Here is a 17,290-nt window from a genome sequence, read left to right as displayed (position 1 = left end):
CATGGGCAACCCCTCTGAGTGACGTCACAACACACCCCTGGACAAGGTTTGGAAGAGGAGCGATCACCTTTCACCTATTAAATCTTACGCGCAGACGGATAAACATGCTTAAAGGGGGGATCTATTACTAACAACGGCGGGGTTATTGTAGGTAGAACAGCTGCGCTTAAAAAAATTACAGGAAAAAGCAAAAAAAATAAAAAAATTATAATATATTTTATTGCTTTTATTTCCCTTCGTCACATGGTTCAACCCCTTGTTTATTTTTATATAATCTTTTCCATTTAAAGCACTTAATAAATCGGTAGCTGTTGGTGTTTCAGCTCAGCAGACACAGTTATCACAGTTATTTACCGAGTGACACAGGCAGCTTTATCCTGGCTGATACCAACAACCACAGCCAAATGTCCGTAGTTCTCCTGTGTAAACAACACTGAGGTCCAACTGGGGTCAAACTACGACCTGGCTGTACATAAGAAGATCAGTGTATCAGCTTCACCTTTCACCTCTATTAATCCACAGCAGTCTGTCTGTGCTGCAACAAATGCACAGAAAATCTGCTTCACAGCGGCAACAAACAACACAAAAAGTGAAGTCATATTTATTGACTCTTAATGTACATCTGTGAAATGTTTGTTTGTTTTGTAAGACTCATGGTGTTAAGACATGGTGTCATAACAGCAGATGCGCAGGCTGTGTAACATTTCCTTGTCTCAGCTTTCTTATGATCAGAATCAAAATTTATTTATTGATCTTCTTTAAAAAATCAATTAAGCCTTTGTTTAAGGTTAAACAGAATTATTATCCATAGATCTGCACAAATCCTGGATTCAATTTTTTTGTCATTTTATTTGTCAAAATACGTAGCGTAGTTCTTTTTACGACATATATTAACAATTGACTTCTATTACATGTGTGAGTGTTAATATGAATAATTTCTTTAAAAAATAATAATCCCAATGCTCTGTGTAGTTCTATAATAGGTCATGTAGACGCAAATCTGCGACGTCATCGCCAAGCTGCCAATCGGAAGCCAGTACAGGCAAAGCTTAAGAGCCCACTACTTCCCAACGACCCCGGAAGGAGAGCGAGCTGTAAATGTGTGATTGACTGTGCTGGTACTTGATGGAAATGCAAAGAACTTAGAAAAATAATGTTTCGGTGCAGTTGACATCATGTCTCCAGCATTGGAGCATTGGAGCAGCACCTTATTGTCACATGTAAACATTGGGGCTTTGTTGTTTCTGTTTACGCTTTGTTGTTTAGCCAAAGTTCTTCAGAACCAGCGGCACCTCTCTAACATACCTCCGGGCCCCAGACCGTGGCCGATTGTCGGTAATTATGGCGGCTTCCTCGTCCCTTCTTTCCTTCGCAGGAGATTCAGGCGAGGAGGTGGCGCGGTGAAAAACGCTATCGTGCTTTTAACGGACCAAGCCAACATTTACGGCAACGTGTTCAGTTTGTTTGTAGGCAGCCAGCTGATTGTTGTGCTGAATGGCTATGAAGTTGTCAAGGACGCTCTGTCGAACCACGCAGATGATTTCTCCGACAGACCGGACATTCCCACCGTCTCCATCATGACCAAACGCAAAGGTGACACAGTCAGTGAGCTGACCATTTTAATCCGTTTTAAAATACATATTTGCAATTGGGATCAGTGAAGTTCAACTCTGACTTTTAACCTGTAACGTTTTATTGCAGTCTCACACGTTATTTTGTGGTTGTTTGAATTTCAGGAATAGTATTTGCACCTTATGGGCCCATATGGAAGAAGCAGCGCAAGTTTTGCCACTCAGTGTTGAGAAACTTTGGTCTAGGAAAGTTGACCTTTGAACCTTGCATCCAACAAGGCCTGGCGACTGTGAAAACAGAGTTGCTGCGGCTGAATGAAGAGTCCGCCAGCCGCGGTGTGGATCTTGCCCCGCTGATACGAAATGCAGTGTCAAATGTTATCTGCTCACTGACCCTGGGTCAGCGCTTCCATCATGAAGACCGCGAGTTCAGTGCATTGCTGGACTTGATGGACCGTGGCCTCGAAATCTGTGTGAACAGTGCTGCAGTCCTCATCAACGTTTTTCCTTTTCTCTACCATTTGCCCTTTGGGGTGTTCAAGGAGCTGAGGCAGGTAGAAAGAGACATCACTGTGTTTTTGAAGGGCATTATTACAAAACACAAAGAAACACTGGATTGTGAAAACCCACGGGATCTTGTAGACATGTATCTAATAGAGATGATGGCCCAGAAAACTACTGGGCAGGAAGACAGCAGTTTTACAGAGGATTATCTCTTCTACATTGTTGGAGATCTGTTCATAGCTGGAACTGACACCACCACCAATTCTATTCTGTGGACCCTGCTTTACATGGTTTTGTACCCCGATATCCAAGGTGAAGTTCATATTAATGTATCTTACGTTATAGTGACTCTTTTTCATCCAAAGAAATTCAATCCTTTTTAGGCTGCTGAACTCTACAGTGACGTTAAAGGAACTACAGTAAGCTGTAATAATTATTGAGGTGCAAAATCACATAGAATTAAATTATTTTAACCAGATTAAGATTAAGTAAAGAAAGAAAAACTGTTTTGTTGTCAACAAGTAAAGAAAGAAAAACTGTTTTGTTGTTGTGTTGTGTTTTTCAAACTTTGAGTTAATTTTCTTAATTTGTTTTGTTTCTCTCTTCTTCGGAACAAAGAGAAGGTCCAGACGGAGATCGATGAAGTTGTGGGGAGACATCGGGTTCCATCACTGACGGATAAGGGACATTTACCTTTCACCGAAGCGACTATTATGGAAGTGCAGAGATTAGTTGTTGTGGTTCCTCTGGCTATTCCACACATGGCCTCCAAGACGACAGGTAAACGCAGACGAATGTGACCTCTGGTTTAAAGGTCACATCCAATGGAGCTTACAAATCACAGGGATCATGATGTTTGTTTCATATAGAATTACAGTAAGTAAGTTTGCACTCGGGTCCAACGGCAACGGCAGCTTCAAATACTCCGAGTTGCACTATCAGTATCGGACATGAAAAAGTTGTATCGTATAATCCATAATCTTGACACCCCTAAACTATAAATAAATATCAACATTTTCAGACCTACCTTCAATACCTCCATTAAAGTTACAACGCCATCATATGTTTTTTTTATCTTCAGAGTTCAGAGGCTTTACTATTCCCAAAGGAACAGTTATTTTGCCCAATCTTTGGTCTGTGCACAAGGACTCCACCCAGTGGGACGAACCAGACATTTTCAACCCTCAACGTTTCCTGGATGATGAGGGAAAGTTGTTCAGGAAGGAGTGCTTCATGCCATTTGGAATAGGTAAACTGCTCATATTTCTCTGGGTCAACATGTGTTGGTAATTGTAATTGATTATGTGCCCTGATCTATTTCCTCTAACGTACTCTGTGTGCCTCAGGACGCAGGGTGTGCATGGGTGAACAGCTGGCAAAGATGGAGCTGTTCCTGACAGTCGCCTCTTTACTCCAAGCCTTTACATTTAGACTGCCCGATGGAAAACTTCCTCCTCCTCTGCATGGACGCTTTGGTCTCACTTTAGCGCCGTGTCCGTTCACAGTATGTGTGAGTACTCGTGGTGGAGTTTTATAAATGGGTTTACAGTGGCGACGGTTTATTGATGTGGAGCATCTTTAAAAAGAGAGGATCAGGGCAACAAAATATGCTAGTTAAACAACAACAATGAAAATAGAAAAATAAAAACCCTTAATATGACTTTATATAAATTATATATATTTTTGGTATAACATCTCAAAAGAAGACATAAGCCATTATTGTGTCAGTTTCAGACAGGTATTTCTTGAGTTGTGAATTTGTCAGGGATCTTTCAAGCAAGATGAATGGCTGCCAGCACGATCTGGAAACAAAGGAAATGTGACGCAGATAAATCCACTGATATAGTTGTCTAAAAAAATCATAATCATAATTATACTGAGCCTTTCGGTTTGTCCGAAGAATCCAAAGAATAATTCTAAATAAAAGAGCAGACACTCATCTCACTAGATTCTGCCTGTTTGTCAGCCATGCCCACCTGTAAAATATTTTATATTAACAAGACAGTTAGTCTACATTAGTTGCACTAATGAAAATAATCAACAACAACAATAAAAGTTCACCTTGTCTTATCAAATCTAGTAGTAGAATGTTGCTGTCAGACCGAAGACTGCTCTTATATACAGAACAGAAACAGAATCAATGTTGAAGTCATGTGACGGTGATAGAAAATGGAAAATTACAGCTTCATGAAGTGTTAAATATCTCATAGAAATGTCCTCTGTCTACTTTATTGGGTTCATTAATATTTTATGTCTGTTTTACTTCCTCTGTTTATGTAGTTCATCCTACACCAATTGTGATGGTGAATTTTATAACTGTCCATTGAAATACTATACATAATAAATGGTACAATGGCTGCTACGTCTGGTCGTTTTGGCAACAGGTAACAATCAACAGTCATGTAAGTTCTCTCTGCTCTTTTGCTTGGACATTACCTTTGCTCTGGCTTAGGTTTAAACATTTCTCAAGCTAACCATTTTATCTTGAGTAAATATGAGCATTACTGTTTATAGTTATTGTTTACAATTATTATTTTTAGTATTTATCATGCAGATTAATGCTGTAACACACACATTTTCATTATTTTCATCTATAAAGAAGACAAACCATCATGAAGTCAATTTGAGAACTTTATTTCATCAACATTGAGATTCTCATTTCTTTTCTTGTTTTATTTATGTAGCAGCTGTGGTTGTTGCTGGGGTAGTAGCCAGAGCTGCAAAGAAGTTCTGGAAGAGCAGCAGAATCTGGTTCAGTGACAGGGTGGTGGTGGCAGTGGTGGCAGCGGTGGTGGCAGTGGTGGCAGCTGTTGTAGTTGTCTAGGAAAAACAAGTGACATTCACATTTATAACAGAAATGAGCATTTTCCTGGTGTTTCTACAGAAGTAGTATGAGGAATCCACAGATTAATTCTAGAAGAAAGAGCAGACACTCACCTCATCAGAGTCGGACCCTGATTCAGAGCGGGCAAATCGTTTGTGAGCCATGCCCAGCTGTGAAATATTAAATGAAAAACTAAGACAGTCAGTCCTCCTGAGTTGTATTTGAAAGTACAGATAGAAGTTAAATATAAAAATATTGGACTTACATGATTGGCCAAAGTGATGCAGAGGAAGAATCCAAGCACAAGTACTGCCTTCATGGTTTCAGTGATCAGTGACCTGTTGGAAAAAAAACACAAGATAATGAATGAAACAGGTTTGATTTAATAAAATAATAATATCACTGAAAGTTCACCTTGTCTCTCCAAGTCTGGTAGAAGATGTTGTAGATGGTGGAGAATGTTGCTGTCAGACTGAAGACTGCTCTTATATACAGTACAGGCACAGAAGAAGAATGAATCATGGATTTACATGACCAGTGTTGGGAAACTGCAGTTATTAGGAAACGGTTAGTTACACCAGGTGAAGTTACACCAGGTGAAGTTACACCATGTGGGATTGGATTAAAATGAATTAATCATCAAATAAACATGTTCTCTCTTCTCTATGTGGATCATCAGACTGAATTATATACATATGTATATTTTATATTTATTTTTAAATATATTTCCCCATTTTTGTCAGGTCATTCTCCACCCATTAGAATGATGAGTCGGTTTACTGATGGAGACACTGGAAATACAATTTATTATATAAATATAATAAATGGTGCAATGATTACAAATCTGTCTGTCTCAGCAACAATTAACAGTCAACTCCCACATCAGCTCTATGGTGTTTCTGGATGTTGCTGTTGCTCTGGCTTAAGTAACTGAACTGAGTTAATTTGACTATTTTTATCTTGCGAAACCACAAGAAAAAACAAACAAACAAAGAAAAAAACAAACAAATGTTGAGAATGTGTAAACATGAACATATTACTGTCATGTAGTACCTTTCTGACATACTGTAGTTAATACTGCTGTAGACAGTTTTAAATATCTTTACTCACAAACTTATTCTACAGAACAGGGATTCTAAACTGGTCTAAGTTTAGGGCCGACCATTGCCCCATAATGGCCACTCTTTATCACTCTTCATCCTTTGTATTTCACAAGTCAATGGCTCTCCTAATTCAAATTGGAATCACCATCCTTTGTGTACCACTAGAGGGCGCCAAAGGACCATCACTGCAAGACTTACCAAGCCTGTAGAAAACACCATTCCACATACACCTCCCAGAGGAATATAGCGTCATATTTCCTTTTTTTATTTTCCTCTGTTCCCATGATATATTCTTAAATATCTCTTATCTTTTATTATTTCATTTCTTTACCCATCAAATGTACTGTCTGAAGACTTGGTCTACTCAGTTGTTTCATTCTTTCTCCCAAATAAACCTGACTACATAGAAATAAACCATTGTCGTATTATTAGGATGGGCCAGTGACGTCGTGATGATGGTGAACTTTATCAATGAAGCCTCCTGGTCTGAGCCAAAGTCACAGAGAAGTTTAAGGTGAGCTTGAGCTGCCCCTGGATGACTCAAGATAAACACTTACAAGTGAATTAACTCTTCATTTAATCATTCATTCAGTTTGTACAACTTTGTCCTTTTCAGGGGTAATGTGGAGGTGGAGCTGAAGCCAGCCATCACTGAGTGAGGGTGGGGTAATCACTGGACAGTTCACCAGTCCATCACAGGGCCACAGGTAGAGACAACAAACCATTCACACTGTCACTGAGGTCTGTGGTCAATTCTGAGTAAACTAATGACCAAAACCTGCAGGTTTCTGGATAATAACAGGAAACTGGAGATCCTGGAAGAACCCAGACATATCGGGAGGACATAGAACGTCCAAATGGGAAGATCAGGGATGAACGCAACAGCAGGTGTTCCAATATTTGAGGTTGGTTTATTATTTTTATTTTTTTATTTTTATGCACCAGAGATTATTTGTCTATCTGCACGATGAACTCTCTAATTCAAACACACACACATTTACACATTCTCACACTAATATGTTTTTCTGTAACAGCTATAAAGAAGACAAACCATCATGATGTCAATTTGAGAACTTTATTTCATCAACATTGAGATTCTCATTTCTTTTCTTGTTTTATTTATGTAGCAGCTGTGGTTGTTGCTGGGGTAGTAGCCAGAGCTGCAAAGAAGTTCTGGAAGAGCAGCAGAATCTGGTTCAGTGACAGGGTGGTGGTGGTGGCAGGAAAAACTAAGACAGTCAGTCCTCCTGAGTTGTATTTGAAAGTACAGATAGAAGTTAAATATAAAAATATTGGACTTACATGATTGGCCAAAGTGATGCAGAGGAAGAATCCAAGCACAAGTACTGCCTTCATGGTTTCAGTGATCAGTGACCTGTTGGAAAAAAAACACAAGATAATGAATGAAACAGGTTTGATTTAATAAAATAATAATATCACTGAAAGTTCACCTTGTCTCTCCAAGTCTGGTAGAAGATGTTGTAGATGGTGGAGAATGTTGCTGTCAGACTGAAGACTGCTCTTATATACAGTACAGGCACAGAAGAAGAATGAATCATGGATTTACATGACCAGTGTTGGGAAACTGCAGTTATTAGGAAACGGTTAGTTACACCAGGTGAAGTTACACCAGGTGAAGTTACACCAGGTGAAGTTACACCAGGTGAAGTTACACCAGGTGAAGTTACACCAGGTGAAGTTACACCAGGTGAAGTTACACCAGGTGAAGTTACACCATGTGGGATTGGATTAAAATGAATTAATCATCAAATAAACATGTTCTCTCTTCTCTATGTGGATCATCAGACTGAATTATATACATATGTATATTTTATATTTATTTTTAAATATATTTCCCCATTTTTGTCAGGTCATTCTCCACCCATTAGAATGATGAGTCGGTTTACTGATGGAGACACTGGAAATACAATTTATTATATAAATATAATAAATGGTGCAATGATTACAAATCTGTCTGTCTCAGCAACAGTTTACAGTGATGTAGTCAGCTCTCTTTACTTTTCTTCTGTTGCTGAACATTGTTGTTGCTCCAGCTTTGAGCTACTATTACCAACATTTCTAAGACACACATTAATTCAAAAAGTGATTTTGTTACCGATCATGTTAAGATGTGTCTCTGAGGTGTCTAAGTCTGCTTTGAAGTTTTAGTGCTAATCAGGGCAAACACATTTTCAGCAAAATGTGAATGGTAAAAAAAAAAACATTGAAATTATTTTAAACACAAAGATTAATCAATAAATTGTTTCATTTTCTTTTGTGACCTGAAACCAAATGACTAATGGTCTGAGAAGGGGCCAGGTCTGGTGATTTAGGAGTTTTTCTGATTTAATTCATAAATACCATATTTTATTTTTATTAACTTTATTGCAGTTTTCCACAACACCACCTTTAATGTGATTGGATGAAAAATTGTCATGTAGTCATTGTCAAGACCAGTCTAATAGGTGAAACCAATTAAAAGTGGTGAACATTTATATTATTGTCATTTACATGTGTTTGTTTTGGTAATTTCATAAGAGAAGCATCAGATTAAAATGTCTGGTCTTGATTATATGGTTACAATACAGTGGTGCCAGACAACGCCCTGTGAAACAGAGTTTTCTTTTGTCTGCCTTCTGTTTCAAGACGTTGATCCTGTTTAAGACAGACTTAACACTTAAGTCTCTTAGTAATTCATCAATTAATCAATACCTGAGACTAGACTGCTGTCATAGTTTAACCTTCAGCATGGTTTCAATGATCAGATCTGTTGAATAAAAAATATTGTAAGAATATGTCTATTGGTATTCAGTCATGTTAGTCAGTTATATATTCACAATTTCTTGAAAGAAAGAGTTTAGTTTAACCAAAACATATATAATGATAACTGTGTGTAGAACCATATATATATATATATATATATATACGCATGTATATATGTGTACAAATATATATAATACACGTATATGTATATATGTGCATATATAAACATACATCTTATTTTACATACAAAGAAAGAAAGCAAAATAAAAGACATATAGATCTAAATTAATATATTTTTTCTGAAGGAAAACGTTGCCTTTGACTGAATACAGCCTGATATATAACGCCAGTGTATGTGTGTAAAAGGTCATGCAAACGTCTGCACTATCACGTGACACTCGTCCTCCCTCTGTCACTGTGTGAAGTGTCACGGTGAAATCTGTCCATGTGTCGAAATGTGTTTCTCTGCGACCACTGCGCTAACCTACCATCTACTGACCGATGGAGGGCGCAGCAGGAAACACAACTGCACAAGGAAACAGAAATCGGCATAACACAGGATCTGTTTCCGTCCTGAGCTGACTGGAGTTCTCCAGGTTGCAAACAGACAGATGGGGAGCATGGCCTTCTTTACACACCACTTCTGCAGAGGTCTGTCCTCTTCTGCTGTCAGATCTGCTGTCATCAAACATGTCACAATCATTGGTGGAGGACAGATGGGCGCAGGAATCGCGCAGGTAGGAACACGATGTGCTACACTTTAGCAACATTAGCGCGCTAGTTCATTCAGTGTCCCCACAGCTAGCTGACCTCAGACCGGTGTGTGCAGCTAAGAGCAAAAGTTTTATACAACAGTCTACAAAAATAAACTTTCAAAAGGACACCTATGTATTTTAAGGCATTTTATCCATTTTAGAAGGTTTTTCAGAATCGTATTAGTATAGTATATTACTGTTATCATTAGTTGACGTACCAAAAAAGGCCCTTTTCTAAATTTTAACAATAAAACAGGTCGTAGTTATGTATTTTAAAGCGAATAAGTGTATTTTTTACTCATTTTTGAGAAACGTATTTTTGTAGACTTTTTCAGAATTGTATTAGTATGATATATTACTGTTATCAATAGTTGACATACCATAAAATATACATATATATTTTTAATTAACCATAAAATGCTCGTTGCTATTTATTATAAGGCATATTAGTGCATTGATATTCATTTTGAGAGACCTTTATTTTGAAGACTTTTCAGAATGTTATTATGATTATAGTATATTACATATACAATGGTAGGCATAACAAAAAAGGTGTCCTCGTTGAAACGCAATCTGTTGTAAAAAAGTACCTCATACAGTTTACTGTAACTGGTTTCTTTTAATGTTTTTATTGGAATGCAATTCCAAATTTAGACTTGAAATGTCTGAAATTGTCTTTTCATATTCTTATAGCAGGTTGCTAATGCTATCATAGGCCTGGATAGGCCTGGATAGGCCTAACATTAAAAAAAACAAAACAAAACTATGTTAACTTTTGATACCTTTAAGAAAGGCTATCTTGTTTTACCTGAAACATTCAACAACACTGCAGGTTAATTCAAAATCTGTTGAACCTTGGAACAGTTTTTTTGTTACCTGGTTATTTGTTTTTTCTTCAGTTCTTGCTGCCAGTCACAATGTTGTTATAAAAAAGGCCCCACAGGAGGAAGGCTTTGAAATTAGTTGCTCTGTACTTTAAGGCTGTTAGTTGCTCAAATAATACAATAAGTATCTAATATTTACCTATGAAGAAATAAACTCTGTGATCAAGTTTTTTTCTTGTAAACACTGTACTCTACATTTACACATCAGATAAAGTTAGTCACATATTGAGACACATAACTCATAGAACATACAGCTGAAATGTAAATGAGGTTTGAGTGTTTTTTATTTTCATTATTTGTTATTTTTCACATTACTAAAAAAGTTATAGCTTTATTCAAGTCCCATTTTCTTCTGTGTGAAAGGTTGCTGCAGCAACTGGCCACTCAGTGACCTTGGTGGACACATGTGAAGACATCCTGAAAAAGGCTGTCAAGGGCATCGAAGGAAGCCTTAAAAGAGTGGTCAAGAAGAAGTATGCAGACAAGCCAGAGGTCCGAATCACACACACATACATTTGATTACACAAAAATGTAATGCACGTGGTGTAAAAAAGAGTGTTGTCTCTGCTCTGTTGTCAGGCAGGTGAGGAGTTCATTCAGAAAGTCCTGCAGAATGTGTCCACTTCCACAGACGCTGGATCTGCTGCTCAGGGTTCTGACCTGGTGTTGGAGGCCATTGTGGAAAACCTAAAAATCAAACAGGATCTCTTTGGTCATCTTGACAAGCTGGCACCAGCGTAAGTGTCACTTTATACTTATACTTTACACTTTATACTTTGCACTTTATACTTTGCACTTATAAAGCCTTAGACTTCAGTCAAAAAAGAGGCCCGTGGCTGAACTCAAATGGAATATACAAGTCATTGTTGTTAGGAAAAGTACTCACAGGTACATCTGACAATACTTTTGTGTATTTTTATTGTCTTTTACTTTTAGTGAAAAATAGTAATTAATAATGACTAATTATTATTCCAATCTTAATATATATTGCCCAGATAACACGGGACACATTTTAGGTTGTGGTTTTTCCTGCGTCTGTCAGTCTACATGCTGCCCCCTGGTGGCTGTATAGTCGGTGTACAATAGAGCTGTTGCGAATACAGTGTTCCATCCCTATGTCGAGACTCTCCGTTCGTTCCCTCAGTACATCGCGGATTTTTTTTATTCCAATCTCGCAGTATTTGGCGGTAAATATTTTTCTAAAGTTCCAATATTTTCATAATAACCATGAAAAAAATACCTAAAAACCTAAGCTAACCTAAAAAAAAAAAAAAAAACAGTAAAAATAAAGCAAAGAAAAAACCTAAAAGACATCGCTGGTAGCTCTGTTTACCAAGAGATTGAGCACAGTATTGAGCTCTTCTGTTCCTCACGCTGATTGGCTCATGTATCGTAGCATCTCTCAGCATCTCCCCTTGTCTGTCCGCCACTTGTTCACTTTGCTCAGCGCCATTATATAAAGTTTACCCTAATTTAACGCCCTCAAACAAAGACACTCGCACAGATGACAGTTAACAGCCTTTATTTTTCTTCACAAAAATGTGCGCTCATGCACTGTGCCCGGCTTTCATATATGGTCCGTCCACCTTGGCCAGTATGCACTCCTCTGTTCACTTTCCTCTCTCCTTGGTCCCGGCACCTACTAATATAAGGAGAGGCTTGATTACTCCAATTCCACTCACCTGCGGCCGCGGCTGCACCTGTGTCGCCACTCCCATGCTCTCCCTCCTGCAGCTGAGCCCTAATCTCCATTGCGCCCCCACAGTGTGCATTTACATTGATTTTTAATTTATAATAAGAATGTATTTACATTGTTTTTTATGGTTGTCTGTTTAATTTATTTACGTAGTATGTATGTCTTATATTTCCATTCTACAACTCTACCGTGTATTTTCCCTTTTTGTGGTGGGTCTTGGAACGCAACTATGGTGATAGGAGAGAGACCACTGTATTTGCATTCTTTCCAATCATACATCTGAATGTGTTTTTCCACACTCTGATTTAGACACACCATCTTTGCCAGCAACACGTCCTCCCTGCCGATTTCTGACATTGCCAGCTCCACTGACAGGCAGGACAGATTTGGTGGCCTCCACTTCTTCAACCCAGTCCCTATGATGAAACTTGTGGAGGTAAGAACACGTATAACATATATTTGGTTGTTTAATATATATAATACATGCATACAAGACCATTGCAATTGGTAATGTATTAGTTCGTAGTTCTTACAAAAAAGGTCATTATATTTGGTCATAATTGGTCTGGAGCTCATTTTATTTAAAAAAAACAATTGTGATAAAATTGTATCATGAACAAAAATGGTTTAATTGTTTAAACAGAATCAGACATTTTAACTGAATGTTTAAAAAAAAAAAATATTTCCAGGTTATTGGAACTTCAGCTACAAGTCAAGAGACCTTTGACGCCCTCTTCAACTTCAGCAAAGAGCTTGGAAAAACACCAGTTTCCTGCAAGGTAAAAGCCGCTGCCTAAAGCCGTCCCCTCTGCGTCCTCGTACAGAATGTTGAGTCTCACCCAAAGTCTTTACTCAGGATACTCCAGGATTCATTGTAAACAGGCTGCTTGTTCCTTACATAATGGAGGCCATTCGTCTGCACGAGAGGGGTGAGTGTTTCTGTGTACAGTGTCAGCAGAAGGGGCACAAGACTATTAAACAAAGTCAGCATTATTATTATTTTTTAAATTGTTTATAACGTTTACTTTTAACTCACTTTCTCAGGTCATGGATCCAAAGAGGACATTGACATTGCAATGAAACTCGGTGCAGGTTATCCCATGGGACCATTCGAGCTTTCGGATTATGTTGGATTAGACACAATGAAATTTATCATGGACGGTGAGTGAATAATAAGTCATCAAATGTTTTACAGGGAATGTGTTCACATGCTCCCTAACGCCAGCTCTGAACATGCAATAAGGTGGTAAAGTAGGTGTCAGCAGTTAAGGCAGTTAACATAGACAGTTTCATTAAGTTAACATCCTACTGGAATAAACAAAATAAGACACTTTATTTGTGAATATTCTCAGTCATCCAGGTCAGTTAAAAAAAAAGACACTTAAACTGAGTAATGATTAGGAATAACATCAGATTGAAATAAACCAGGCTTCCTTTTTTATTGCATGATTCAGGTTGGAGTGCTAAGGATCCTGACAACCTGCTCTTTACTCCGAGTGAGTTGTTGAACAAGTTGGTTGCTGAAGGCAAATATGGCAAAAAGACTGGAGAAGGATTTTACAAGTACAAGTGAAATGTCCTCCTCGGAGACACTGGTCACTGTGACACTGAAAAGAAATACTTAGAGGTTCAATAATGCATTCAAACACTAAAGGTGCCTTTTGTGTTGTAGTGTGTTCACAATTGTGAGTCCAGTTTTGTTTGAATAAATCCTTCCATGGTGTTCACAAATCTCATGGCCTAATCTTTTTTGTGCAGAATTGATGCAATTTTTTTTTATTTGCAAATATTTATAAATCTGATAATTTTCCAATCTCAATCGTATATATAGGGATTCTCAAGTGTGGCACATAAGATAGAAAACTATGTTGGCGGTTTTTCAAAGTGGAATTTTTTACATATTGAATATGTGTAAATAAAGATTTCCTTTGTAAAATTTAACCAATCAAAAGCTGACCTTTTAATAGAAATTAAATAAATGCACGTAATGGTGGTTTTAAGTGTTTTACACACATCTAGGGAACCCCGCTGAAAAATTCCAAAATGTTTTTTTTTTCAGATCTCAAACTGTTATAATTTGATGAAAAACATGCAGACAAGACATCATTTTGAAAAACAATTAAACAATGTTCGCCATAATTTCTCACCATCTGACCAAGATGAAATGATAAATTGCTCAAAATGCTCTAATTTGATGGGAAACATGCAGAAAAGATACAAACATTTTCATCAAATTTTTACATTTCACCAACGTGAAATGCGGAATTTGGAATCTGCTGAAAGATTACAATTTCTTTTTTTCTGTAAAAGATTTCTCAAAATGTTCTAATTTGATGAAAAACATGCAGACAAGTAAAGAATATTTTCGAAAAAACGTTTCATATTTTTTCATAGTCAGAACAATATAAAATGTGAACTTGGGATTTTGCTGAAAAATTCCAAAATAATTATTTTTCAAAATGTTATCTTTTCCTGCATGTTTCTCATCAAAATAGGGCTTTCAGAGAAAACTTTTTGAAATTTATCCTAATCTCCATTGCGCCCCCACAGTGTGCATTTACATTGATTTTTAATTTATAATAAGAATGTATTTACATTGTTTTTTATGGTTGTCTGTTTAATTTATTTACGTAGTATGTATGTCTTATATTTCCATTCTACAACTCTACCGTGTATTTTCCCTTTTTGTGGTGGGTCTTGGAACGCAACTATGGTGATAGGAGAGAGACCACTGTATTTGCATTCTTTCCAATCATACATCTGAATGTGTTTTTCCACACTCTGATTTAGACACACCATCTTTGCCAGCAACACGTCCTCCCTGCCGATTTCTGACATTGCCAGCTCCACTGACAGGCAGGACAGATTTGGTGGCCTCCACTTCTTCAACCCAGTCCCTATGATGAAACTTGTGGAGGTAAGAACACGTATAACATATATTTGGTTGTTTAATATATATAATACATGCATACAAGACCATTGCAATTGGTAATGTATTAGTTCGTAGTTCTTACAAAAAAGGTCATTATATTTGGTCATAATTGGTCTGGAGCTCATTTTATTTAAAAAAAACAATTGTGATAAAATTGTATCATGAACAAAAATGGTTTAATTGTTTAAACAGAATCAGACATTTTAACTGAATGTTTAAAAAAAAAAAATATTTCCAGGTTATTGGAACTTCAGCTACAAGTCAAGAGACCTTTGACGCCCTCTTCAACTTCAGCAAAGAGCTTGGAAAAACACCAGTTTCCTGCAAGGTAAAAGCCGCTGCCTAAAGCCGTCCCCTCTGCGTCCTCGTACAGAATGTTGAGTCTCACCCAAAGTCTTTACTCAGGATACTCCAGGATTCATTGTAAACAGGCTGCTTGTTCCTTACATAATGGAGGCCATTCGTCTGCACGAGAGGGGTGAGTGTTTCTGTGTACAGTGTCAGCAGAAGGGGCACAAGACTATTAAACAAAGTCAGCATTATTATTATTTTTTAAATTGTTTATAACGTTTACTTTTAACTCACTTTCTCAGGTCATGGATCCAAAGAGGACATTGACATTGCAATGAAACTCGGTGCAGGTTATCCCATGGGACCATTCGAGCTTTCGGATTATGTTGGATTAGACACAATGAAATTTATCATGGACGGTGAGTGAATAATAAGTCATCAAATGTTTTACAGGGAATGTGTTCACATGCTCCCTAACGCCAGCTCTGAACATGCAATAAGGTGGTAAAGTAGGTGTCAGCAGTTAAGGCAGTTAACATAGACAGTTTCATTAAGTTAACATCCTACTGGAATAAACAAAATAAGACACTTTATTTGTGAATATTCTCAGTCATCCAGGTCAGTTAAAAAAAAAGACACTTAAACTGAGTAATGATTAGGAATAACATCAGATTGAAATAAACCAGGCTTCCTTTTTTATTGCATGATTCAGGTTGGAGTGCTAAGGATCCTGACAACCTGCTCTTTACTCCGAGTGAGTTGTTGAACAAGTTGGTTGCTGAAGGCAAATATGGCAAAAAGACTGGAGAAGGATTTTACAAGTACAAGTGAAATGTCCTCCTCGGAGACACTGGTCACTGTGACACTGAAAAGAAATACTTAGAGGTTCAATAATGCATTCAAACACTAAAGGTGCCTTTTGTGTTGTAGTGTGTTCACAATTGTGAGTCCAGTTTTGTTTGAATAAATCCTTCCATGGTGTTCACAAATCTCATGGCCTAATCTTTTTTGTGCAGAATTGATGCAATTTTTTTTTATTTGCAAATATTTATAAATCTGATAATTTTCCAATCTCAATCGTATATATAGGGATTCTCAAGTGTGGCACATAAGATAGAAAACTATGTTGGCGGTTTTTCAAAGTGGAATTTTTTACATATTGAATATGTGTAAATAAAGATTTCCTTTGTAAAATTTAACCAATCAAAAGCTGACCTTTTAATAGAAATTAAATAAATGCACGTAATGGTGGTTTTAAGTGTTTTACACACATCTAGGGAACCCCGCTGAAAAATTCCAAAATGTTTTTTTTTTCAGATCTCAAACTGTTATAATTTGATGAAAAACATGCAGACAAGACATCATTTTGAAAAACAATTAAACAATGTTCGCCATAATTTCTCACCATCTGACCAAGATGAAATGATAAATTGCTCAAAATGCTCTAATTTGATGGGAAACATGCAGAAAAGATACAAACATTTTCATCAAATTTTTACATTTCACCAACGTGAAATGCGGAATTTGGAATCTGCTGAAAGATTACAATTTCTTTTTTTCTGTAAAAGATTTCTCAAAATGTTCTAATTTGATGAAAAACATGCAGACAAGTAAAGAATATTTTCGAAAAAACGTTTCATATTTTTTCATAGTCAGAACAATATAAAATGTGAACTTGGGATTTTGCTGAAAAATTCCAAAATAATTATTTTTCAAAATGTTATCTTTTCCTGCATGTTTCTCATCAAAATAGGGCTTTCAGAGAAAACTTTTTGAAATTTATTTTTATTAAAGTTTTTGTCAATATCTGAACTTTCATGTCATTTTTGGTCAAAAACGAAAAAAGAAATTGACAAAAAAATGTAAAAATATTTTTCAAAATTGTATCTTTTCTTGCACATTTCTCATTAAATTAGGGCATTCAGAGAACCCAAGTGGGTCTCGACCCGGGAGACCCACTTGGTCGA

The 17,290-nt window shown here is 37.0% G+C and overlaps 4 protein-coding genes across 9 annotated transcripts; 3 read left to right on the top strand and 1 right to left on the bottom strand.

The window, feature by feature from the left end:
- The first annotated feature begins 909 nt into the window (after positions 1 to 909).
- On the top strand, positions 910 to 7,219 carry cyp2u1 (cytochrome P450, family 2, subfamily U, polypeptide 1). Of its 5 annotated transcripts, none has more exons than XM_025058710.1 (9): positions 910 to 1,593; positions 1,737 to 2,387; positions 2,694 to 2,855; positions 3,157 to 3,324; positions 3,422 to 3,585; positions 6,435 to 6,516; positions 6,595 to 6,709; positions 6,787 to 6,907; positions 7,037 to 7,219. In XM_025058710.1, exons 1-6 carry the CDS (start codon positions 1,176 to 1,178, stop codon positions 6,453 to 6,455), a joined length of 1,584 nt encoding a protein of 527 aa, XP_024914478.1. In that variant the 5' UTR covers positions 910 to 1,175; the 3' UTR covers positions 6,456 to 6,516; positions 6,595 to 6,709; positions 6,787 to 6,907; positions 7,037 to 7,219. The 5 variants fall into 5 exon arrangements, with proteins under 5 accessions (XP_024914478.1, XP_024914479.1, XP_008315701.1 ...); XM_025058711.1 differs by having other exon boundaries at positions 7,130 to 7,200; XM_008317479.3 differs by having other exon boundaries at positions 6,619 to 6,709; positions 6,787 to 7,219.
- Positions 4,694 to 6,424, bottom strand: LOC103384095 (spore coat protein SP96-like). Of its 2 annotated transcripts, XM_025058712.1 has the most exons (4): positions 5,314 to 6,424; positions 5,165 to 5,237; positions 5,013 to 5,069; positions 4,694 to 4,895 (listed from the first exon to the last, which is right to left on the bottom strand). In XM_025058712.1, exons 2-4 carry the CDS (start codon positions 5,216 to 5,218, stop codon positions 4,752 to 4,754), a joined length of 255 nt encoding a protein of 84 aa, XP_024914480.1. In that variant the 5' UTR covers positions 5,219 to 5,237; positions 5,314 to 6,424; the 3' UTR covers positions 4,694 to 4,751. The 2 variants fall into 2 exon arrangements, with proteins under 2 accessions (XP_024914480.1, XP_024914481.1); XM_025058713.1 differs by having other exon boundaries at positions 5,165 to 6,424.
- A 2,092-nt stretch (positions 7,220 to 9,311) lies between the features above and the next one.
- On the top strand, positions 9,312 to 14,041 carry LOC103384097 (hydroxyacyl-coenzyme A dehydrogenase, mitochondrial-like). Its single transcript, XM_008317482.3, has 8 exons — positions 9,312 to 9,502; positions 10,768 to 10,896; positions 10,984 to 11,141; positions 12,410 to 12,536; positions 12,790 to 12,879; positions 12,957 to 13,029; positions 13,145 to 13,261; positions 13,555 to 14,041. Exons 1-8 carry the CDS (start codon positions 9,377 to 9,379, stop codon positions 13,671 to 13,673), a joined length of 939 nt encoding a protein of 312 aa, XP_008315704.1. The 5' UTR covers positions 9,312 to 9,376; the 3' UTR covers positions 13,674 to 14,041.
- Positions 14,042 to 14,885: 844 nt separating this feature from the next.
- Positions 14,886 to 16,312, top strand: LOC103384099 (hydroxyacyl-coenzyme A dehydrogenase, mitochondrial-like; the record flags this gene model as incomplete). Its single annotated transcript, XM_017035093.2, is given in 6 exon segments — positions 14,886 to 15,017; positions 15,271 to 15,360; positions 15,438 to 15,510; positions 15,626 to 15,742; positions 16,036 to 16,125; positions 16,128 to 16,312. Coding segments are annotated over 6 exon segments (561 nt in total), but the record flags the coding sequence as incomplete, so codon positions are not given.
- Positions 16,313 to 17,290: the final 978 nt, after the last annotated feature.

Source organism: Cynoglossus semilaevis, chromosome 9, assembly GCF_000523025.1.
Source record: "Cynoglossus semilaevis isolate Cse_v1.0 chromosome 9, Cse_v1.0, whole genome shotgun sequence".
Lineage (NCBI taxonomy): Eukaryota > Metazoa > Chordata > Actinopteri > Pleuronectiformes > Cynoglossidae > Cynoglossus > Cynoglossus semilaevis.
The sequence above is the reverse complement of the archived record's forward strand: the minus strand, read 5'-3'. Positions and strand labels throughout refer to the sequence as shown.